General features: G+C 41.0%; 1 protein-coding gene across 1 annotated transcript; it reads right to left on the minus strand.

Annotated features, from left to right (window-relative positions):
- Positions 1 to 5,267: 5,267 nt before the first annotated feature.
- Positions 5,268 to 22,010, minus strand: LOC114560011 (myosin heavy chain, fast skeletal muscle). Its single transcript, XM_028585121.1, has 39 exons — positions 21,789 to 22,010; positions 21,570 to 21,713; positions 21,315 to 21,471; positions 21,194 to 21,221; positions 21,009 to 21,105; positions 20,810 to 20,902; positions 20,657 to 20,720; positions 20,477 to 20,575; positions 20,286 to 20,389; positions 20,037 to 20,175; positions 19,806 to 19,924; positions 16,570 to 16,719; positions 16,319 to 16,489; positions 15,908 to 16,211; positions 15,710 to 15,774; positions 15,512 to 15,599; positions 15,258 to 15,375; positions 15,053 to 15,176; positions 14,564 to 14,700; positions 14,225 to 14,480; positions 13,898 to 14,140; positions 13,642 to 13,818; positions 13,416 to 13,561; positions 13,233 to 13,323; positions 12,747 to 13,136; positions 12,510 to 12,636; positions 12,302 to 12,420; positions 12,022 to 12,218; positions 11,560 to 11,743; positions 11,284 to 11,449; positions 11,046 to 11,170; positions 10,627 to 10,935; positions 10,337 to 10,540; positions 10,112 to 10,237; positions 6,017 to 6,187; positions 5,833 to 5,937; positions 5,649 to 5,744; positions 5,396 to 5,527; positions 5,268 to 5,303 (listed from the first exon to the last, which is right to left on the minus strand). The coding sequence occupies exons 1-39, from the start codon at positions 21,993 to 21,995 to the stop codon at positions 5,283 to 5,285; spliced, it is 5,793 nt and encodes a 1,930-aa protein (XP_028440922.1). The 5' UTR covers positions 21,996 to 22,010; the 3' UTR covers positions 5,268 to 5,282.
- Between the last annotated feature and the right edge of the window lie 1,844 nt (positions 22,011 to 23,854).

The following is a 23,854-nucleotide window of genomic DNA, read 5'->3' on the forward strand; positions in this document are numbered from 1 at the left end:
TGGGACAGTTCCAATACAACTGGATGATAGAACCTTCCACAGAGAATCTGGATTACTTCGTCAAGAATTCCACTCATCTGAAGACGATGAACTCTGATTTCCCTAATGAGGACGGGGAATGCATTCCTGTTGATAAACATTGCCACGTGTTTACCGCAACCAGCAACAGGTACCTGATCCTGACGAACCGTCATCAGGACCCCTTGGCCATAATTCTGGACTATAATAAAATTTGAACACTGCTAGTTTTGTGTTTTCAAGGGAGGATGTTGAACGAGTGTTCGAGTTGAAAACCCCAAAACAAAGAAATAGCAGAATCCATATCATTCCTTGCTTTACAACATATATAACGTTGTCAGTATTAACAGGATAACTATATAATCACTTAAACAGATGTGTTTTGAAAAGTAAACTATATTATTGCTTAGAGTGTGTGTGTTTTGAAAACCCCCCCAAAAATAACATATGTATCTTGCTTACATATTAATCTATTTTTGCTTACATATTAATCTGTTTTTGCTTGCATACTGATCTGTTTCTACATTACATGACAGAGAAAGCTTTCATTGAGAAATTGTGAGGAGTGTAGGAAAGCAGACAGATCAGGCCCTGATTTAACACACTGGACCCTATCTGAGAAGTAGTTTGTAAACCAGGAGAGGCAATTCTGAGAGAAACCAAGGCTATTGAGTCTGCTAATAAGAATACGATGGTTGACAGAGTCAAAGGCCTTGGACAGATCACTATAGATGGCTGCACAGAAAGACTTTTTAACAATAGAGGCTATAATGTAATTTAAAACCTTGAGTGTGGCTGTGGTGCAACCACGGAAGCCTGATTGCATTGCAGAAAGGGTATGGTGAAATTCAAGATGGTTGGTAATCTGTTTGTTAACTATGCTTTCCAAGACTTTGGAAAGACAGGGTAGTATAGATATTGGTCTGCAGCAGTTGGGATCAAGGATGTCTCCCCCTTTGAAGAGGGGAATGACCACGACAGCTTTCCAATCTTTAGGGATTTCTGAAGAGTGATTAAACAGAGTACTAATGGGGGCTGCAACAATATTCACAGGTAGTTTTTTCCAAATTATCCAGCCCAGTTTATTTGTACAGATTCAGATTTTGCAATTCTTTCAACACATCATCTGTCTGGATAGAGGTGAAGGAAACGCAGGCAGGGGGCGTGTAGTGTAATGGGAAAAATTACATTTAAGCATAATTCCTTATATTTTTATGTTTTATTTCTACTTTAATTCTCAAACAAATGCTGAAAGAGTCTATCTCATTTCCCATGTAGATTTTGATTCTAACTTTGTAAGACATCCAGTCTGGAACATTATGTGAGCACTGTTTGCCTGAACCGATAAAGTTACAAGGTCACCCTAAAACTATCTCTAGTTTTCTCATGCCAGTTTAGCTGTAACTGGGTGGATGACAGTCGTACAGGGAGGAGGAGGTGAGATGGCTCCAAGATGTCTCTTGTATTTCTTGATTGTCTTCATGTGTATCAGATTGCCTGTCAAAATTGTAGCGTCATAATAATCCAAGTGTGTGTGTGCTGTCACTCTGAAGATGCATATAAGCCTAGTGTTTCTGTTCACTCATTTGAGAAACTGACTCTACACTGGGCTGCGGCCTTTTGTGAAATCATGTTGCTCCTATTTGCAAATATATGTTTTTAATAAAATACAAAAACCCAACTTGGTTCTAGTCTCAGACTGTCTTATTTGTTTCATTATACTAAACTCTGAAAAACTCTTCCCCCTGCTGCAAAGGAAACTTCTACGACAAACATGGCGACAAGGATGGGAATCATGTGCAGGGGTCAGATAAAAGAGACTCCGTGGTTGACTGAGGACTCGCGAGCCGAGATCCAACGATCTTCGCCTCTACCTCGCCCAAAAAGCATTCAGAGAGAGAGGATCAGAAACCACGGAGGGCTCTACTGACCCAACACTGATCTATTAAGATGGAAGCAATTCCACGCAGCAGGGTAAGATCACACTCTAATTTAAATTAAATTCAGAGTAATTTGAATTGGCTGTAGTAAAACTTCCAGAAACAAATACTGACGTTGGACACTGAGATGGGATAAACATTGGGGTTGTTTGTATAGATTTTGGTGGTATTTTTAAGGTTGTGTAGATACATAATTGTGATCACTCCAGCAGTGTTTTTGCACCATAAAACTGATCCACGCACGGGTGTGATTTTGCTTTATAGATTTTCGGGGGACAAATCTAATTAGGTTTTGAAGTAAATCTAATAAACAGTTTTTCAGAAACTGTTAGGTTTTTTTGTGCTTGGGTTTTTCCGAAATAAGATAGAAACCTAGCCTTACAGTGACGATTGTAAGTAGGATAGAAGTGCTTCTTCCCAGTAAAATGGGTAACGGATCGAGCGGATCCGGGTTACACATCCCTACGGGAACCGTGAAGGATGACATGGTGCGAAAATACGGCTTAAAAAGTCTGGAGTGTCTGCCGTATTGGTCCAAAACTTACGGTTTTCCTGAAAATGGGTGTTTTAGCACATACAAACTCAAATTGTTAAAACAGGAATTAGAGGAACAAGAGAAAAAACTGATGAAAAAAAGACAAAAATCCTAATTTAAAAGAAAATGTTTTCAACATCAACTTAATAATTTAGTTTTAACCTATTTGTGATATAGCAAATCAAAATACAAACAAAGTCTTTAGTGCAGCTTTACTGAAAAAACTCACCAGAGTACAATATTAAATTAACTTCAGGCTGAAATCTCACATCAACCTTTATTGGTTTGAATATAACCAATAAACTAAGACAAATTAAACAAAATTATTAAGCTGATGTTGAAAACATTTTCTTTTAAAGAAATGATTCATTGAACTTGAAGGTTTGAAGGTTTTGAAGGTTTTGCTGTGTACCACAGGACAGTCTTAATGGCTAAACCACTGAACAGATTATTTATATGTGCTGCGTTTTTGAGTCATGAGCTTGTCATGCCTCAAATAGAAGGGAAGTTGAGCCCCACGTGATGCAAAAGAACATCCTAGTGCATAATCAGGGAATGTGCTGTACGGACAACAATCCCCGGTCTCCTGGGTGAAAGTCCAAGGATTTGACCCATCCACCACCCCAACCAACCTCCCTATTCGGATTTTCGGGCTTTCATACTACGCTCTTAATGCTACGTCATCTTCTCAATAAGAATTGGGCTGTGATCCCAAAAGATACTTCCCATTGAAATACATTAGTTTAAAAAATGTGCTGACCATTGTTGGGACCACAGTAAGGAAGAATTAAACTGGATATTAAACATTATCTTGTAAACAGAGGCCTCAGAGCAGCGGCCTCTGAGATAAAGAAGTCATGACCAACAGGTGGTCAACCTGAACAAAGAGCACTGTTTAAACTGATCTGAAACAAAGAGCACTGTTTAAAATGATCGTAAACAAAGAGCATGTGACCTGCTCAAGAACACTGATTTCTGATTGGACCACGGAACCTGAACGGACCAGAGGGCCGCGACCAGCAGACCGGGGGAATAAATACGGGCTAAGCCCCCAGCCTAGTTGTGTGTAACAAAGAACATATATGCAACGGTGAACAGTTGGTCTCAGCCAGCAACCGTACTCACGTGATAGCATAGCTCAGCTTCACAACTGCGCTTCGTAGTGTGTTAATTTGTCTGCACGTATTTCACCCTAGCTAACAGCTAGCCCCTAGCCACATGTGACGCCACCACAAAGCTGCAGACACGTTAGCTTTAGCAGCTAGCCTTGCTAGCCGCCTCATTCACAGATAAACTAACCGGCTAGCACCTAGCCTATTGTCTGTAGCACGTAGCCTAGCCTGAACGAGCTAACGGCTAATCTTGGGCCTAGCCTACAACTACCGCCCTCTTGGGGTTAAATAGTTTTGTGCAACTCACAGGAGTAGCCATTTTTTGTAGTCTTTGGCTAAACTACACCTCGTCACCCCCTCCTCTTTCACACATACTCTCTCACACACACACACATACACAGACAGAGAGAGTGTCTCACCACATATTGGTTTTGTTTCTGCTTTTGTTGTAGTTTACAAAAGGGTATATTGGTTTTTATTGATTGAAGGATTATTGATTGGCCATTGATGATTTAATATATATATATATATATATATATATATATATTATATAGGGGCATATATAATAAATTCTATTATACTGTATATAGCAGTTGTCTGTGATTATTTGTGTACCTATTGTAATAACAAGCTGGTTGAATACAGTCTGTGCTCGGACTCACCCTTCCTTCTGTTCCTTTAGAATACCAGATAAATTAACCAAATTAGTTAGGATCTGTATTTAAAAGGGAACACCACCTAAATGAGACAGTTTCACAGTTTGGTTATTGGCCCCTGAAGTTCAGGGTGGTGCCCCGTTTTAATTGTATGTTGATTTGGTAAAGTTATTAATAACCATATTCATAACTTTATTAATATTGAATATTATATTGACTATTAATATTGAATATTGAAAACATCTTTGATAATTTGCCAATGATTGAATCTGTACCCTACAAATTCACCATTACGAAAAAAAAAACGTGTTTGTGTACACAACTCAATAGAGTACAATTGCGTGACCATTTCACGATCTGCCGTGAGACTGGTTTGGGATTAGAGACTTAGGTGTCAAAGTTCAATTATAAATGTATTTCTCAAATGTCTTCTTCTTCCTCATCCAAATGCCCACGACTCACAGCTGCACAGCAGCTATAAGTATTGTCAAGCTTCTTATCATGAAATCTGCCTTCCATGTGTGAAACTTTGCACATATGTCCAGTCCTATGGTAAGATTCCTCAACTGGCTTAGTGGGCTTGTCGTTCTGATGGTGGCACTACAGCAGCCGTGTAAAGTTTAAAACTTAATGAAAAATGCTAATTCTCAGAATTTTGTCTTGATAACTGAATTTATGGCACTAGTTTGAAATTTGCCTTTACAAGCAAAAAAAAGTGTGAAGCTGTCTCAGGCAGCAACTTAAGACGGATTGTTCCTTATCCAAAAAAGCTGTATGACAAGGTAATACATCAACAGTAATACACAGTGTGGATAATTAGCTTTGGTATTAGAAATTAGGTCGTCTATTACTCAAATGTGATTTCTGGATAGCCAATTACTCAGTCTGACTTTTGAGCGAATCAATACAATGAAAAAAAGCAGGCAGACAGCAATTTAACTGTGACCAGGAACAAATTTATTTTAATAGCATATCTCACATCATATTATATGATTAGAAACAGCTGATCAGGCAGTTTTCTTTATTCAGCTGCCTCTTTACCCTAAAAACACAAGTAAAAAGGGTTGGATTAACTTAATTTCAAACAAATCTAACTGAGTTTTTTTTAAATTAATTAATTTAATTGTTTTTTACCTTGCCAGAGTCACGGCTCTTTGCTCTCATCTTGTTGACCTGGGACTCTGCGATGTCAGCGCGCTCCTCAGCCTCCTCCAGCTCATTCTGCACCTTCCTGCACTTGGACAGATGAGTGTTGGCCTGCTCCTCCTGAAAAACCATAGAGATTGACATTTTTGAATGTCCTAAAAGACCAAACGTATTCTTCGTGTGAAAACATTCTGCCACAGTATCAAGCATTCAATGTTGAAAATGTATATTTTGTCCTTACCGCCTCCTCAGCCTGCCTCTTGTAGGCCTTGACTTTGAGCTGCAACTTGTCAACTAGATCCTGCAGCCTGGCAACGTTTTTCTTGTCCTCCTCAGTCTGTAAAGGTTTATTTAAAAGTAAGTACATGTTTTTTTTAATATGTATGTTAAGTTGATTTGTTTGTTAATTATTAAAGTGACTGTACCTGATAGGTGAGCTCCTTCACTCTCCTCTCATATTTGCGGACACCCTTAATGGCATCTCCTCCGCGTCTCTGCTCAGCCTCAACCTCTGCCTCCAGTTCACGCACCTTCATTGAGCAATAAGGAAATAAGTATGCATCTTTTTTAAATGAGTTCAGCTCTGCAAATTCTTTCTTTCTTTCTTACCCTGGATTCAAGTTTCTGGAGCTGCTTCTTGCCACCCTTCATGGCCAGGTTCTCAGCCTCATCCAGGCGGTGCTGCAGGTCCTTAACAGTGACCTCCAGGTTCTTCTTCATCCTCTCCAGGTGGGAGCTGGTATCCTGCTCCTTCTTCAGCTCCTCAGCCATCATAGCAGCCTAGAAGAGACAGCATAAAATATTAACTAGAAAATGTTGACAGTGTGCCTACTACTTGGTGCACATCCGAATAACACTAGCTAAGTATTAATAGCAGTAGCTGTATTGACATACATAGGTCACACTGTCACTGAGAGACAGAGAGAGAGAATACAATTGTTTAAAAATCGCAATAGGGAATGGATGGATGGGCTTACAAGACACCACAAATGCATACAGGTCAAGACCAGAGTACAGCGTAGTACCACTTACCGTTACTTTTGACTTTTGAGTCTGGCGGGTTTAGGATGCTTAAAGTACTGATTATTTACATGAAGTCTGGTGGATTTAGGATGCTTAAAGTACTGATTATTTACATGGAGTCTGGTGGATTAGGATGCTCAAAGTACTGATTATTTACATGAAGTCTGGTGGATTTAGGATGCTTAAAGTACTGATTATTTACATGGAGTCTGGTGGAAAACAAGCTCTTGGTGTTGAGGTCTGAAGTCAGTTGGTCAGTTAGTCCATCATTACATCATATTAGCTGACAAATAACACTTTTCCTTCCTTACTCTCCTCCTCTCTTTATTTTTCCTCTCCTCTCTTCCTTTCTTCCTCTCCTCTTCTCCTCCTCTCTTTTCTGTGTGTGTGTGTTGGAGGAGGGAGGGGGAGACAGTTTGATTGACAGGTGAAAAATGTCCATTTAATGATGATTATACTTCTGAAGTTCCTTTCTTAATTCAAAAACCAAGAATTTTTGATAGTCTGTCCCTCTCTCTCCTTCCCTCTCTCTCTTTCCCTCCCTCTCTCTCCCTCTCTTTCCCTCCCTCTCTCTCCCTCTCTCCTTCCCTCTCTCCCCCTCTCCCTCCCTCTCTCTCACTCCTTCCCTCCCTCTCTCTCTCCCTCTCTCCCTCCCTCTCTCTCCCTCCTTCCCTTCCTCCCTTCCTCCCTCCCTTCCTTCCTTCCTTCCTTCCTTCCTTCCTTCCTTCCTTCCTTCCTTCCTTCCTTCCTTCCTTCCTTCCTTCCTTCCTTCCTTCCTTCCAGAAGTCTCCATGATAGGTGTGTTTGTCAGAACTTGTTGCTATGGTGATTTCCACAGTGCGGGAGTAGGGAGGGGGAGACAGTGGGTCAAACATATCCATTTAATGATAATTATACCTCTTAAGTTTGTTCTGTAATTCAAAAACGGTGGGTCTAAACGGCAATAATATTATCATCACAAGAAAGATAAAGGTCTGGCCAACGCATTGATGTGGTTTTTATGTTTGTGGTGTCAAATATATGGGACACAGAGCAGGTAACAAACAGGGAACTGTCTGCATCCTTCCAGATATTTTTTTTCACAGTTTCTATCGGCAGTTGGAATGTAGAGAGCCAAGCGTTTACGTCTGGTGGATTCCATAGTTACATGTCTGCGACCGGCACAAAATTTCCTACATTTTGACCAACAATGATGTATGAAGAGTGAAAACTGTACGGGAGAGAGCAAGTGAAAAGAGGACGATACATAAACTGTGATTTCGTAGAAACTGTGCTTGATATCCGAATGCCCATTCAGCCCAGAAGCGCCAAAATCTTGTCTTCGGTTTAAACTTAAAAATTTTTTTCTACTTTAAAGTATGGCAATACAGCATGGTCCCAAAGGGGAGTTGCTTTGAGCGATGTTAAGCGATTTCCCGAAGATTTCCCATTCAAGTCTATGGGACAATTTTGCGCAGTTTTTTGCCGATTTTGTGAAAACCGTGCGGCAAATCTTTTTGAAAACACATAGCACACCATTTCCGAGCATTACACACGTTTTGATGTATTTTGTGTACGCGTGTTGGCAACGCTGTGTGACGAGTAGTGGGACAAAAAACGGACGGAAGTGAGTGTGTCTGTGTGTATGTGTGTGTCTTTGTGTAAGTGTCTGTGTGTGTGCGTGTGTGTGTGTCTGTCTTGTGTGTGTGTGTGTGTCTGTCTGTGTGTGAGTGTGTGTGTGTGTGTGTGTGTGTGTGTTTGTGTTTCAAACTGCACTATTTGAGCTCAGGGATGTGGTCATTAGCTGAGGTTTCTAATCCGCTAATGACCAAATCACCTGTGTCTGACTGCTCTGTCAGTGAGGGACAGACCTGTGCCAAACTATAGGTGGCATCAGGGAAATGACCTCACAGTGAGCGGCAGAAGGCCTTTGCGAATGTATTGATGTATAATTTGTGTGGATAAAATGAAACAATGTGGGCATGTCAGCATTTCGAAAAAATGGTTCTCTTTGCTTTCATCCTGAGATGTCAAGGAATTTTAATATGGGTTTGGGACTGTTGTCATTTGGAAGCTCACTGAGCCTAATGCATAAGTCATATTGCCTAAATGAGTATTAGAAAAAAGTAGACAAGCATACCTACTTTTTGATGTATAAATGGTGTATGCACTAGCGGCGCCAGGATTTTGATTGTAGTTGGGCCTCCAGAAAACTGGATGGGCCAGTTAAAATAAGCCAAAAAAAAACAGGTTCCCCCTGCATACAGACAGCCAGACACTAACGATAACGTTAGCCTACTTGCCTTGCTGGTGTGAGGGTGTTGCTACGTGAGGACTTGATGGGGAGAGGGCGGCCGAGCAGGATGGTAACTCGTCAGTTGTAACCGCATTACTTGAAATGGCAGGAGTTTCCTCATCCTGGTCCTCGGAGTGTTTCTTGCTTAATTTAAATGAAAACAAGCTGCTTTGCGTTGCTTTGCGTTTTATATTAGCTAGCTAATAACTACAGTCTGTGTCTCATTGAGCTTGCTTGAAAAGCTTGCGCGCAAACGTCATTCATTTCATTGGATCACTTGCTGGTGACGATGCAGCCTGTGGGCAGGATTAATAGTCCACACGTGGGCTAGAAGCCGCTGATTGGCTGAGAAGCTTTCACTGAAAACTTTCCTCGGGCTGCTTATTTGATGAACTGCTAGAATGAAAATCACTCACTACTCACTAAAGGCCTGGGTAAAAATGGGCGGGGCCGGCCCTAAAATGGGTGGGCCCAGGCCCACCCTGGCCCAATGGTAGCGCCGCAGGTGGGTGTATGACAAGTAAAAATTGTGGGCGTGAGAACAAGTTATAGAGAAGGTACTATGATTACTTTTTCGAGGCTCCACGCTCTAGTGATTTCATCACCCCCTCTAAGTCACGCAATACACACTCATTATAAACTTTGAAAAAAACTGTTAGACAGTGATGACACCAAAACTGTAAAATACATCAAACTGCTGAGATAGAGCCTAAAAACTTATTTTTTTGTGAATGGTTTAAAGTTGAATTAAAGTCTGTAAGTGAAAGTATGAAGGAGGTGAATTATTTTGAAATGGAAGAGGATTTTAAGAATTTGAAGCCTGCTTTCATTGACTTTAATGTAAAAAAGCGTAATATTTTAAAGTAAAGTATAAATAGCAAAAAGAAGCATTATGTGCTGAAAGAGCGGAACATTTTCGTATTTGAATGTTGTACTAGCTGAAAGTATGATGAAGTTGACCAAAAAATGTACGGAGGAAGAAGCGGAATAATAATAATAAAGAGTCAAATAACATTACTGTGAATGCTGTTGAATCAGCATTCACACAATGAAGTGCAACAACCCAAGATATATTAAAGTTACTAGTCCAACAGCAAAATGGACAGCTTGGCATCTGTCTTGCAGACTATTATCCCGGGAAGCTCTTGCCAACAACTAAAAGTGCATCCGAGATGCTTGGTCACTTTCTCCTTTTCTCTTATTAGCTTCTTCCATATGCCTCTGGCATGATGTCCGTAGAGGCTGTTATACCTGGATTTGTTGCCCACTCACCCTGGCTGCAGTTCTGGCATTACTACGCCGCCTTTCCCCACCAGTAACCAGTAATAGTTTAATATTGGTGCTGCAGTTATATCTTGAAAAAACACATCGGAGTAAAATTAAGAACAAATGAAATGTAAACATACATCAGTGATGGCCTTCTTGGCCTTCTCCTCTGCATTCCTTGCTTCCTGAACAGTGTCATCCACTTCACTCTGGACCTGGACCAGGTCAGACTCAAGCTTCTTCTTGGAGTTCAGAAGGCTTGTGTTCTGAAAGGCAAAAAGATTTAGGCACTTTAGCCATCACATGCCTGAATTTCATGTTATTTAAAAAATTTGAATTACTGAAGAATGATTGGGCTCATTCACCTGAGAGTGCAGAAGTCCAACACGCTCACTGGCATCCACCAGCTCCTGTTCAGCAGTTTTGCGACTTCTCTCCGTCTGTTCCAGACCAGCTCTAAGTTCCTCTATTTCTGCTACCATCAGACCGTTTCTGCGATCCACCATAGCAGCTTGTTCCTTGAACTCCTCCTGGGCTCTCACAGCATCGTCAAGGTGCAGTTGTGCATCCTAGTGAAAAAATATCAGGAAAGTATTCAAATGAATGCCACAATGTACCTGCATTATCCGTGCAACAGCTCTGTCTCTAACAATACCTTAAGCGTGGCCTGAACATTCCTCAGCTGCTTCTGGGACTCAGCGGCCTGGCGATTGGCGTGGCTCAGTTGAATCTCCATCTCATTCAGGTCTCCCTCCATCTTCTTCTTGATTCTCAGGGCATCGTTTCTGCTCCTGACCTCAGAATCCAGATTGCTCTGCATGGAGTCAATCACCCTCTGGCTGTTCCTCTTGATCTGCTCCATCTCCTCATCTTTCTCTGCCAGCTTCCTATCCACCTCACCCTTAATCTGGTTGAGCTCCAGCTGGACACGCAGGATCTTTGACTCTTCGTGTTCCAGAGTTCCCTGATGATATCAAAGAATGAAAATTAATCTTTGCCTTCAAACCTGTAAAAAAGTATATTTGTCCATGATTTAGATTTTTCTTAAAAGATGTCCCCAGTCAAAAAATGTACCTCAGCCTCTTCAAGAGCTGTCTGGATCTCAGTCTTTTCAGTCTCCACCTGCTTCTTGGACTTCTCCAGCTCATGGATGCTCTTGCCAGTCTCACCAATCTGTTCAGATAGATCTGAAATCTCCTCTGCAGAGAAATGTTGTTAAGCCTTACAATATAAAATATAAACACTTGATTTTATGACATGTAATGTAAGAAATAATTTGTTGAATATAACTGTTACATAATGTAGAACTCACGTTGCAGGTTCTTGTTTTCACGCTTCATGGTTTCCAGCTGATCCAAAGATTCCTCATAAGAGTTCTTCATCTTGAACAGCTCAGTGCTGAGTGAACGAGTCTCCTTCTGTGCTCCCTCGAGCTCTGCCTGACCCTCCTCGTACTTCTGTTTCCACTCTGCCAACACCTGAATAACACCATTTATATTTTTCAGTTGGTTATGTAGCAATGGGAAGACAAATAAATATATCTTTCATTGTTTGTATGGCTTGGCAACACAAAGTAAACAATTCCTACCTTGTCAAAGTTCCTCTGCTTCTTGTCCAGGTTGGCAGCCAGCCCATTGGCCCTCTCCACATCAATCATGAGGTCCTCCACCTCACTCTGGAGTCTCTGTTTGGTTTTCTCAAGAGAAGCACACTTGGAATTTACTGCCTCAATCTGCTCCTCAGCCTCCTGAAGACGCTGAGCCAGCTTTTTCCTGTTTGAAAAAGGTAAGATTTGTTTCCCACTGAAAACTATGAAGTTACCTGAAGCCTTAGTAACAAGAATCTGCAACGTGAGATCTTATATTTTGAGTGTTGCATTGTTGGTTTGGAAAGGGTGGGTGGGCAATTTATGATCAGCCTAGTATTGTTATCTAGATACTTATCTAAGATCTATATTAACATCATAAGGGAGAGCTGTAAAATGTTTGCTCCAAAGTTGAGTTATGCTCAAATCATAGACTGGCCATTGAATTGTTTGAATGTTACTCACTTGGATTCCTCAAGCTCCTCAGTGCGCTGGATAGCATCAGTTTCATACTTAGATCTCCACTGAGCCACCTCACTGTTGGCCTTGGACATTCCACGCTGCAGCTCAGCCTTGGCCTCTTGCTCCTCCTCAAACTGCTCCCTCAGCAGGTCACAGTCATGGCGGGCTGATTGCAGTCCATGGGCAAGAGCATTCTTAGCCTGGTTTAAGACATATTGAATTTACAAAATTCCTGAATCCCAAACGAATAATACCAATACACACTTACTTATCAGTTTCGTACCTTAACCTCCTCTTCAACATGTCTTTTCAGCTCCTCAATCTGCTGTGTGAATGCCTGTTTGCCTCTGGTCAGCTGGGAGACAAGAGCTTCTTTCTCTTCAACTTGACGGCTGAACTCACCTTGTGTGAAAGATGTCATGATACATTAGTTTGTGTCACATTTTTCAATAACATACACAACAGATCATTAACTGATAACTTGTAGATACCATTTTCTGTCAGGAGACGTGCTCTCTGTGCACTTGTGTCATTGATTTGACGGACATTTTCATCATTCTTGGTCTTCAGTTCGCTGAGTTGGTCCTCTAGAGTACGGCACATCTTTTCAAGATTTCCCTAATGAGTAAATAGAGATGAGATCAGTGATCAGATTGTATTCATAATATTAATTTCATTATTTACTATTCTTACTTAATTAATAAAACAGCATGTAATGTATTGTGTACCTTTGCTTTAGCAACATTCTCCATGTTGCTGGAGAGGTCATCAATCTCCATCTTGTATTCACTCTTTTCCTTCTCAAGCTTCTGCTTTACACGCTGGAGGTTGTCGATCTGCTCTCCCAGCTCAGCAACGCTGTCAGCCTGCTTCTTGCGAAGAGCAGCAGCAGTGGCTTCATGCTGCAGAGTGGACTCCTCAAGATCACGACGGAGCTTCTGGAACTCAGCTTCACGCTTCTTGTTCATCTCAATCTGAGAAGCAGTGGCACCACCGGCCTCCTCCAGCCTCTCACTGATCTCCTCAAGTTCCCTGGAGAGGTCAGCTCTCTGCTTCTCAACCTTGGCACGAGCAGCACGCTCAGCCTCAATCTCCTCCTCCAGTTCCTCAATACGAGCCTGTTGAATATAGATATAAGTTCTTTCACTGCACTTTTACTTTTAATTAATAAATTGGAAACATTTGCAGGAATGGTTTCTGTAAACCTATGTCACCTGGAGCTCCTTGATCTTCTTCTGAAGCTGAGCACCAAGTGACTGCTCATCTTCAACTTTGCTAAGGAGCTGACTGATTTCAAAGTCCTTCCTGTGAGATAGTTAAAGTACAGAGTTAATGCAGTTGACCACAACTTTTCTTTCTTTAAAGAGCGCTTGTTGTACAAATTCAAAAATTGTTACTTTTTGATCTTCTCGTCAGACTGCTGCTTCTCATTCTCAAGATCCATGATGGATTCCTGGGCCAGTTTCAGATCACCCTCAAGCTTTCTCTTGGATCTCTCAAGGTCCATACGGAGCTTCTTCTCTTGCTCCAGAGAACCCTCAAGCTAAGAAATAAGATGAGTTTTTAATCATCACATTCAAGAAGAATCCTGCTTTGCCAATCCAAGAGACTTTGTAAACTTACATCATCCACTTGCTGCTCAAGCTTGGTTTTGGCCTTGGTCAGAGTGTTGACTTTGTCTTCCTCTGCCTGCAGGTCATCAAGAGTCTGCTGATGAGCCTCCTGAAGGGCTTTCTTTTCCTTGGTCAGCTTAGCAATGCTCTCATCTTGAGATGCCATCTCCTCAGTCAGGTTCTTCACCTATGTGCCAGAAAGATCTTGTCTTTAAACGATCATAATTATAATTTTACTTGATCTGATGGACAGATTATTTACAAACCTTGTTCTCTGTGGCATGTTTTTCTTTTTCCACTTTGGCCAAGGTAAGCTCCAGGTCATCAATATCCTTCTTGAGCTCAGAGCATTCATCCTCCAGCTTTCTCTTCTTGGCAGTGAGCTCAGCATTGATTTCCTCTTCATCCTCCAGTCTCTCAGTTGTCTCTTTGAGTTTGGCCTCCATCTGAATCTTACTCTTGATAAGTCCCTCACATCTCTCCTCAGCATCATTCAGATTTTCTGATTCCTAGTTAATTTGTATGACAATACAAGTCAGCACATCAACTTTGAAAAACATGAAAAGCACAACTTACTGTCAATGTGTACTTACAGATGCTACTTGCAGGTGCAGATCATTCTTCTCCTGCAGAAGGGACACCATCTTCTCCTCCAGTTCCTTCTTCTTGGCCAGGGCAGCAGCCAAATCAGTTTTCATCTTATCATAGTTCTCCTTCATATTTGCCAGCTCCTTTTCAGTTTCAGCAGTCTTCAGCAGAGGCTTGATCTTGTAGTACACCTTCATCCATGGCCAGTGTTTGACATTCATGAATGAGCGGATATTGTACTGGATAGTATATATGGCTTCCCTGAGGACAAGAAGTAGCTGTTATGGACAATATTCGTAGTGATTTTTCATACCATGATTCAGAATGAGCTGTTTTTAACATGCCTCCTCTCCGTCATCTTTACAAACTCCTTTCTCATGACATAACCACGGGCCAAAGCCTGAGTCATGGTGACCAGAGATGACAGTTTTTCATCTCTCATCTCCTCAAGGACACCCAGCAGACCGGCCTTAAAGAACACCTGATCGAACAAAAATAAAAAGTAATGCAGGATGAACTCAGATAGTGAATACTTCACCTTGTTAAGAAAAAAGGATTTTCGCTTACACTACATGTTTTAAGGCTTCTAAGGCTAAGTTTTTTTTTATAAATGGCCACATGCAGGCTGCTCTGCCTCTATACTTAAAATAAATCACTTTTCCTTGGCCCAAACTCTACAATCACGTAAGTAGTTGTTAAATGTTCTGCTTTAATATTAACAGATATCATTTAATACATATTATTACCAGAAAAACAAGCAAACAAACTGGACTAAACAGCCTAACCTCTTTGGTCATTATTGCACAGTAAAATAAAGAAAGTGAGGTCTTTACCTTTGTGTGTCCAAATTTGTACTCGTCATGTGGAATATCAATTGACCCAAGCAGCTTCTCTGAAGCCTTCTTGTTGTCAATGAACTGGCCCTCGGGGATGACACTGGCATTCAGCACCTTGTACCTTTTTTATGAGAGTTAATGGTCAGTGTGAGCATTTTCTTTTGATAATCTATCCAAATTTTATCAAAATATTGATTGATACCTCTGCTTGAAGTCAGCATAAATGATTCGGCTGGGGAAACCTTTTCTGCAGATTCTGATACCCTCCAGCACACCGTTACACCTGAGCTGGTGGATCACCAGGAAGTTCTCCATGAGACCTGTAAAAAATACATTTCTTAATTACTTCTTTGACTTAATAGTTTCTTAGTTAAAGCAGCACACAATTAAATAAACTATATTAACAAAACAAAACCACTCCTTAAAGAATATTCGGAAATTATGTTCTCTATATACCTGGAGTCTTTGTTTCATTGGGAATCAGGCAGCGCACAAAGTGAGGATGGGTGCTCCTCAAGTTAGTCATCAGCTTCCCCAAGTTCTCCTGTAGATCCAAAATGGGGAGTCTTATCATGACATGTAATCAATTGTGAGTTTGAGCATAAACCAAGATATATATACAGTATAAGATAAGTTTGCTATGTTAAACCTTACCCTAAACTGTGAAGACACAGTCTGCATAGAACCACCCTTCTTCTTGCCTCCCTTCTTGGTAGTATCTGTTGAGGATTTTAAGTAGACATGTTTTGTTAGAATAACAAATAAAATGTACATGAACATATTCTACAGTTAGTTGAAAATATACAGCGTAACCTAAAAACATGTTTTAGTTTACTGCAGTTACTATCATACCCTCAACGACAGGAGGGAAGCAGATAGCCAGCAGTTTCACTGGGGATTTCATGTACAGCTGACAGACGGAGTCATTCAGTGGATCCTTGTTCTTGTCCAGCCAGCCAGTGATATTGTAGTCCACGGTACCAGCGTAGTGCACCAGGGAGAAGTGGGCCTCAATCTTGCCTTTCTTGGGGGGCTTAGGCTTCTCAAATGCTTTGTTTTTGCCAAGATGCTGGTCATACAGCTTGTTCTTGAAGGATGTGTCTGAGGCCTTGGGGAACATGCACTCCTCTTCAAGGATGGAGAAGATGCCCATGGGCTTGAAAGAAGTGGAGAGAAATACAGTATTAGTTCATTAGGTGTCCTTAGGTGACACATACAATCCAAAAAGAACAATTATATTTTATCACCAAATGAAGTGATTACCTTTTCAATGAGCTCAATGCAAGCAGCCAAGTCCATGCCAAAGTCAATGAACGCCCAGACAATACCCTCCTTCTTGTACTCCTCTTGCTCCAGGACAAACATGGTGTGGTTGAAAAACTGTTGCAGTTTCTCATTGGTGAAGTTAATGCACAGCTGTTCCAAGGTGTTGAACTGTGAGGGGACCATTCATCAGTATAATTTCCCACAGGGCAATAAGAATGATTCTGTGAATTGTTGGAAATGATGCTTACGTCAAAGATTTCAAAACCAGCAATGTCCAGGACACCAATGTAGAACTGTCGTGCTTGTTTAGTGTCCAACATCTGGTTAATACGAACGACCATCCACAAGAACATCCTCTCATAGATAGCCTTGGCCAGGGCCGGCACTGAGTTCATCACCTGAATAAAAACAAGGATTTGATTTGATTGAAGTCAGTCAACCTTTTTGTAAAATCATTAGGAAAGCCTCTCTTCCTCCTTGCAGCTGCGCATAGTCTCACATAGACTAAGCCAAGGTCCAGTTCCGCATCGGCCTGTACCATGGATGTATAATAAGAACATTTAAAATAATAACATTTTACTGAGCAGAAGGGACAACTTGACATATCGGAATGATTTTAACCTAGAGAGAAGCATGAATGGAAGGAGTGCTCACTCTGGTTTACAAAAAAAAAAAAAGATTGCTCAACTTGGGTCCCAGACAAACAGTGTCTTTCCTTACTTGTCACCCTTTCTCTAACTTGGAATGTTGATGTTGGCAGTGTTAGAACTAGGCCTAGTCAAAAGGTAAGGATTAATAATTTTGTGCGGGAAAATCCAAATCTGCAATGTAAATGGACTGTAGTTACATAGCACTTTTCTAGTCTTAACAACTGCTCAAAGCGCTTTTACATATTACAGGCACCATTCCCCATTCACACACATTGATACACTGTGGCTAAGGCTGCCATACAAGGTTGACAACTGCTCATCAGATAAACATTCACACACATATGTTGTAGCATCGTGAGCAATTTGGGAATCACTGTCTTGCCGGACACTTCAACATGGAACTGCAAGGCCAGGGATCAAACCACACACCTTCCGATTGGTAGGCAACCACTCTACCAACTGAGCTACCTGTAAAATCCAGGATTAAATATAAAATCCTTCTTCTGACCTACAAAGTTCTAAATGGTCAAGCACCATCGTATCTTGAAGAGCTCATAGTACCTAAGAGAAGCAGAGATAGGGAGGGAGAGCACTGCACTCCCTGAATGCAGAGTTACTTGTGGTTCCTAGAGTCTCTAAAAGTAGAATGGGAGCCAGAGCTTTCAGCTATCAGGCTCCTCTCCTGTGGAACCAGCTCCCAGTCTGGGTCCGGAGGGCAGACACCATCACCACTTAAAACTCTCCTCTTTGATAAAGCCTATAGTTAGGGAGTGAGGAGTAGCAGCGTTCGACTATACCGGCGGGGGAGCGTGTGTAGCCACAGTCATGGCGCACCCCCTCCCTATCTCTGCTTCTCTTCATAGAAAGCTTATGTATATTTAGGGAGTAAGGAGTCGCAGCGTTTGCCTAGACTGACGGGGGTGGGTGTGTAGCCACAGTCACGGCACGCAGCCTCCCTATCTCTGCTTCTATGCAGCTCTTAGTTATGCGGTTATAGTTTTAGACTACCGGGGTACCTCCTTTGACACACTGAGCTTCTCTCTCCTCTCTCTTTCCATCTGTGTGTATCCATGTCCCAGAAATGCTTGTTACTAACCTAGCTCCGGGGAGTTTATTTCCCGGAGTCCTTATGTTTTGTTTTTTTCACCCAGCATGTTTCCTTGGATCAGGATGGCACCTAATTCATGGTGGCAGCTGTCGCCGTGGTCCTGCTCTACGTCCTGCTGTGCCTTATTACACTATGCTACGCTCTGCAGTGCCCAGCTACAACTTGCTATGTCCGGCCAACGTCCTGCCACGCCCTGTTACGCCCTGTTGTGCCCCTTTGACAATATTAATGATCTATTACAACTACTATTTGTAGTCATTATCTTTATTGTGACTATTATTGCCACCCCCAACCGGCACCGTCAGACACCGCCTACCAAGAGCCTGTGTCTGTCTGAGGTTTCTTCCTAAAAGGGAGTTTTTCCTTGCCACTGTCGCACTTAGGCATTTATGCATGCTCTTGGGGGAATCACTGGATTTGTTGGGCCTTTGTAAATAATATAGAGTGTGGTCTAGACCAGTGATTCCCAACCTTTTTTCCTTGGCGCCCCCAGTACTCATGTCTAAGAAAAGCTAACCCCCCCTCCCCTAAACTGAAGTTGAGGTAACTCTCGAGATAGAGCCTTACTTTCTTTTTTTGATACAGAGGAGTTATCAGCACTTTTACGTATCTCCGCCGTGTTTCATTCATTCATAGTGATGCCGTGGCGGCAGGAAAAACGAGGATGATAGCAGCTAGCAGCTGACGTGATGACAGCAAAGGTCCCAGGTTAAGAGGTCCCAGAGGTTTGGCCTACTAAGTAGCCTGCCTACAATTTTAAGCGAGAACAAAAATATATAGTTTTTATACAGACTTTTGTACACATTATATATTCTAGTGTATTATCATAATTTGTTTAACATAAGAACATTTTTTTTTACCTCAACCTAAAACCAGATAAAGACTTGCCGCCCCCCTGAGGGGTGCCCGGACCCCAGGTTGGGAACTACTGGCCTAGACCTACTCTATCTGTAAAGTGTCCGGAGATAACTCTTGTTATGATTTGACACTATAAATAAAATTATATTGAATTGAGCCACAGCCGCAGCAATGTTACCAGTAAAACTTCTGTAAGGAAAATGTAGCAGTACAATATATTCCTCTGAAGTAGAAGTACAAAGTAACTCAGTACTACAGTTGAGTTGCATATTTATTAAGTGCTTTGTAAGTTATTTCTGGGTACATATTCTATATTTTTCATACCTGAACATCATAACAAATCTATAGCTGTTTGTGGCCCTTTTACATTGGGCCCCCAGACAGTTGCCTAACTTGCCTAATGGAAAAGTTTGCTCTCGATGTTTTCCCCCAGTTTATTGTAAATGTATTTCTGACCATGAGTAGACGTGCCTTGGGTATATGATGCAACTATGTCATGGCAGGTGTATTGCAGGTGTATAGAAAGCGCAGTGTGAGCATTAAGTTGATTGTATGAGGGGTTCTCGAGAAAGCTGCAAACACAAATACCATAGTCCAAGCAATCTGCCTGAACGGGCACCTCACTGGTGAGAAAAATAATACAAAAGATCTAAAAATTAAAATTAACATCTAAGATGGTCCTTGACTTGTTCTACATTATGCATTTAGAATTCATTGAGTTAAACTCTTTGCAAGTAGCAATACGGTATATTGAACACTGCAGTTGTAGGCTGATTGTTATAAAACCCCGTATTGCATTATTTTAGTAGAAATAACATAACTAATTTGTTTTTAAATAGTAATTATTGTATTGATAATTCATATTTACCTGAGGTACAGTCTGTCCCTTGGTGACATACTCATTTCCGACCTTCACTCTGGGATAGCACAGAGCCTTGAGCATGTCAGCGGAGTTCAGACCCAGCAAGTAAGCAACCTTGTCAGCCTCTGAAAATAGTTCAAAGATTTCCATCATGATGTAAACAGACACCAGTGTGATTAAGAACTTCCTTACTGTTGTTTCCAAGCTATTCACTCTGAGCTGACATTCAGTACTCACCCTCTGTGCCATCAGGCTCAGCCTGCTCCTCACGCTGCTTCTGCTTGAACTTCATGTTACCATGGTGGAGCACAGCACCCGTCATCCTGTAGATGGCTACTTTCTCTTCATTAGTGAAGCCCAGGATATCAATGGCATTCTGAGTTCAAAAGAGGTCGACACAAAACATATTAACTTTAGAAGAATGCACTTGCATTAAATGGAAAAAAAAGTACATTAAAATATTATTTTGAAGTGAAGATCACTCACATCAGTGGCTTCCAGCTCAACTTTGTCATCAATACTGGCCACAGTGATCTGACCCATGCTACACATGGGGAAGTCGTAGGGGTTGGTGGTGATGAGTGCCATATCTGGAGATTAAAAAAGGGTGGAAATGTCAGAACATTTGTTTCATATGAAAACAGGTTAAACAATCTGCATCCTCTCAATCTTCTTACCAAGTATCTCAGGGATGTGGCCGGTCATCATCTGGAAGAAGATGTGGTAGCCTCTTTCATCAGAAAGCTGGTATGTCACTCTGGACTTCTCCAGCAGATCTACAAATATTGTTCATAAATCACAGCCTGGCCAATTCTCAATTCCAATCATTTGTATGTACTATGAGTATTATTACTTACATGTCTCAATATCAGCACTTGCCAGTTTGCCCGTTGCGCCAAAATGGATTCTGATGAATTTACCCTGTTTGGAATAATAGATTTTTAATGTTCCTCCACATTGGCAATCTGTAACAAGACCTCTCTCATGTGCAGAAATTGTTCCAAACTTACAAAACGAGAAGAGTTGTCATTCCTAATAGTTTTGGCGTTACCATAGGCCTCCAACAGGGGATTGGCTGCAATAATCTGATCTTCCAGTGACCCCTATAATCCAGGTTTAGAATTACAGTCAGGAAATTACTTTATTTTTCCCCCTTGAAAAATATTCTATTAAGGAAGAACCCTGAATTTTAATCATACAGTAACATACTTTTGAGTCGTCCCTTTTCGGTCCACCAACTGCGATTGTTGCAAAGTACTGGATGACACGCTTGGTGTTCACAGTCTTTCCAGCACCAGATTCTCCACTAGGTATAGATATAGACTTTTAAGAATTTGATCAAGATATTTGACTATGTTAAACAAAGTCAACAAATATAAATGTTACAAACTTACGTGATCAAGACAGACTGGTTCTCCCTATCTGTTCAATCAAAAACAAAATAATTGACTATGTTTTACTGCAATAGAAACTTCATATACTGATAAATTCCACATTGTTATGGTAATAACTTACCAGTTTGCATGAACTGAAAAGCGTTGTCAGAGACAGAGAAGATATGGGGTGGAGCCTCCATACGCTTCTTACCTCTATAGGCACTTACACATTCAGCATCGTACACTGGGAGCCACTTGTAGGGGTTCACAGTAGCACAGAACAACCCAGAGTAGGTCTGAAAGTGATCAAAGAGATTCAACAGTTAACTCTATGTTTCCTACAAGTATAGCAATTTGCAATAGTTCTCTTTTCTCATCAGGCCGATTGTCTTACGTAGATCATCCATGCTGCATAACGCTCTTTGAGGTTATACAGCACAGAGGCTTCATTGAGATGGGTCATCATGGCCATGTCCTCGATCTTGTCATACTTGGGAGGGTTCATTGGATGGACGTCAGCTTCTTTCACTACCCTCTCCTGTAATAGGACATTTGTCACAATGAGAACTAATCATATTGAATTGCCGGTTGAGTCTGACTTCATGATACTAACCTCCTTAGATATCAGGGTTTCGACTGTGACTTGGTCACCATCTTTCTTAATGATTTTTGCCTTCAAGTACAGCTCCTTGACATCGGCAATGTAGCAGGCACTCTTGGCATCAAATGGTGCAGTTTGAGCCTCAATTCTCTCCTTTTCTGGCTTACGAAGGTAAATGGCAGCTTTGCCATAAGTGGCCATCTCCGCGTCCGTACTCATGGTGGCAGCTGATGTCTGTTAGATAATTACAAAGGAACTTCCATCTTAGAATAAGTCCATGTAATTAAACAGCCCTTAAAATGAGCTGAATAGGACACCTATCCACAATGAAACCATGTATGGGTATTGTTACAGGTGGGCTTTGACTTCAAAGTGACAAAAAAAATTCAGACTTAGTTGTTATTGAGAATACATACTCTTGTTCAGACACTAAATAATCGAGACATACTTTGCATATGTATTTAACACTTATAAAGAAAAGGTAAACATTTAAAAGTTTTCCTTACCTGACCTCCTCTTTGTCAACAATATTCACCAATCCTTTTTGAAAATTCCTGTTCTTTTTTTCAGAGTAGGTGTAAAAACAAGATGCGCTCAATAAATGTTTCAAATGATCTCAAGCTGTTGAGAACATAGCCACTACTACAATCCAGGACTGCCAGGTCTTCTGTGTCACACACTGTGTCCACAAGTACCCTTTATATTGAATCAGGTTTTGATGACATCCCAAAAGCTAAATGTGGTATGCATACCAAATGTGGTATCACAGATAGTCAGATAGTTGTTGTAATTATATGTCAACTGATGTTTCAGGTGTCTGTTGAAAGGCCAAGTATTGATTTTTGCTTACTGATTACTTCTATTTAAGTTTATTGTAGGCTCTTGAAGTCTTCATTTAACAGTTTAAAAACATTGGACTATGAGGCAATTAAAAAAATTAATCTTATTAATTATATGCTTTGTGATTAGTTCATTTATATTATTTGCAAACATCAATAGTTGCCTTCTGAAAGCAAAATAGTAAATATTGAATAAAATGGATTTTGGTAGATGATTGAATTAATTAATTGACATTATTAGGACTGGACCCGAATATTCAACTCCATTCTAGCTTTATTTAGTTGGGATTATTTGGTTTTTATTGTGTTTTGCTGTCATCTAAGGTTTCTCTCCTTTGATCTCGGATTACACACACGCACACACACACACACACACACACACACACACACCGTGCGCAGCATCGAGAGAGAAAGGGGCAGTGATGACTCCACAGTCCGCTAACTTGCTGCTCTCACTACTGTGGTTGAATTTCCAGCTTGCTGTGTAAATTGAGACATGTCACATTCTGGCCACTGACCTACATACCAGTTCTATATCAAAACATATCCTTGTCAGAGTAATAGTTTAAGTCTACAGTATGTCTGCATTAATGACGGGTACATAGCAGCTGCCTGATAACACTGCCTCCTCTGTCTGTTTCAGTATCAGTTTTTTTGGGTGGATCAACAATTGCCAAATCATCCTGAAGGACTGCTAAGGGAAGACGCAACGTGTGACAGAAAACAAAGTAATTAGGGCTGAATATTGTGTAGCCTACATTGTATATTGTACTGTTTGTTGCTGTGGAGACTGAGGAACTTGGGAGTCAGAAATCCCTCGACGTGTAACTGCCTTAGGCAGGATTCTGACTTTTTTCTCAGAATGCTGTCTTTCTCAGAATTATGACTTTAAACTCAGAACTCAGAATGTTTTTTTTCGTATATACTCAAATAAATTGTTTCGCATATATATATATATATATATATATATATATATATATATATCATCATCTGTTGACATTTCCCAATGTCTTCCCACAGTTGCTTAATAAAAGTGGGCTTTCCACACAAACAAACGTACATGTGTTATTAGTATGAGAACAAAAATTGATTTTAACTGTGTTGTGCTCGGGTCGAGCTTGGACGTAAATATGTTAATGCCTGTCGAGCTCGGGTCGGGTTCGGTTACTGCTCTGACAGAAAAATGCGGCCCGATCAGCACTTTAGTGTACATGCGTTCTTCTGTAGTTAGATCGGAGA

The sequence above is a fragment of the Perca flavescens genome, chromosome 8 (assembly GCF_004354835.1).
Source record: "Perca flavescens isolate YP-PL-M2 chromosome 8, PFLA_1.0, whole genome shotgun sequence".
In the NCBI taxonomy this organism is placed as follows: Eukaryota; Metazoa; Chordata; class Actinopteri; order Perciformes; family Percidae; genus Perca; species Perca flavescens.

Excerpts from the sequence above, each read along its gene's own strand:
- LOC114560011 (XM_028585121.1), bottom strand. The coding sequence starts at position 21,995 with ATGAGTACGGACGCGGAGATGGCCACTTATGGCAAAGCTGCCATTTAC. Across the intron at positions 20,176-20,285 it reads TTGAGCTGGAAGCCACTGAT|AATGCCATTGATATCCTGGG; the intron begins GTGAGTGATCTT and ends TTTTGAACTCAG. Across the intron at positions 12,219-12,301 it reads ATGTTGAAGAGGAGGTTAAG|GCTAAGAATGCTCTTGCCCA; the intron begins GTACGAAACTGA and ends GTCTTAAACCAG.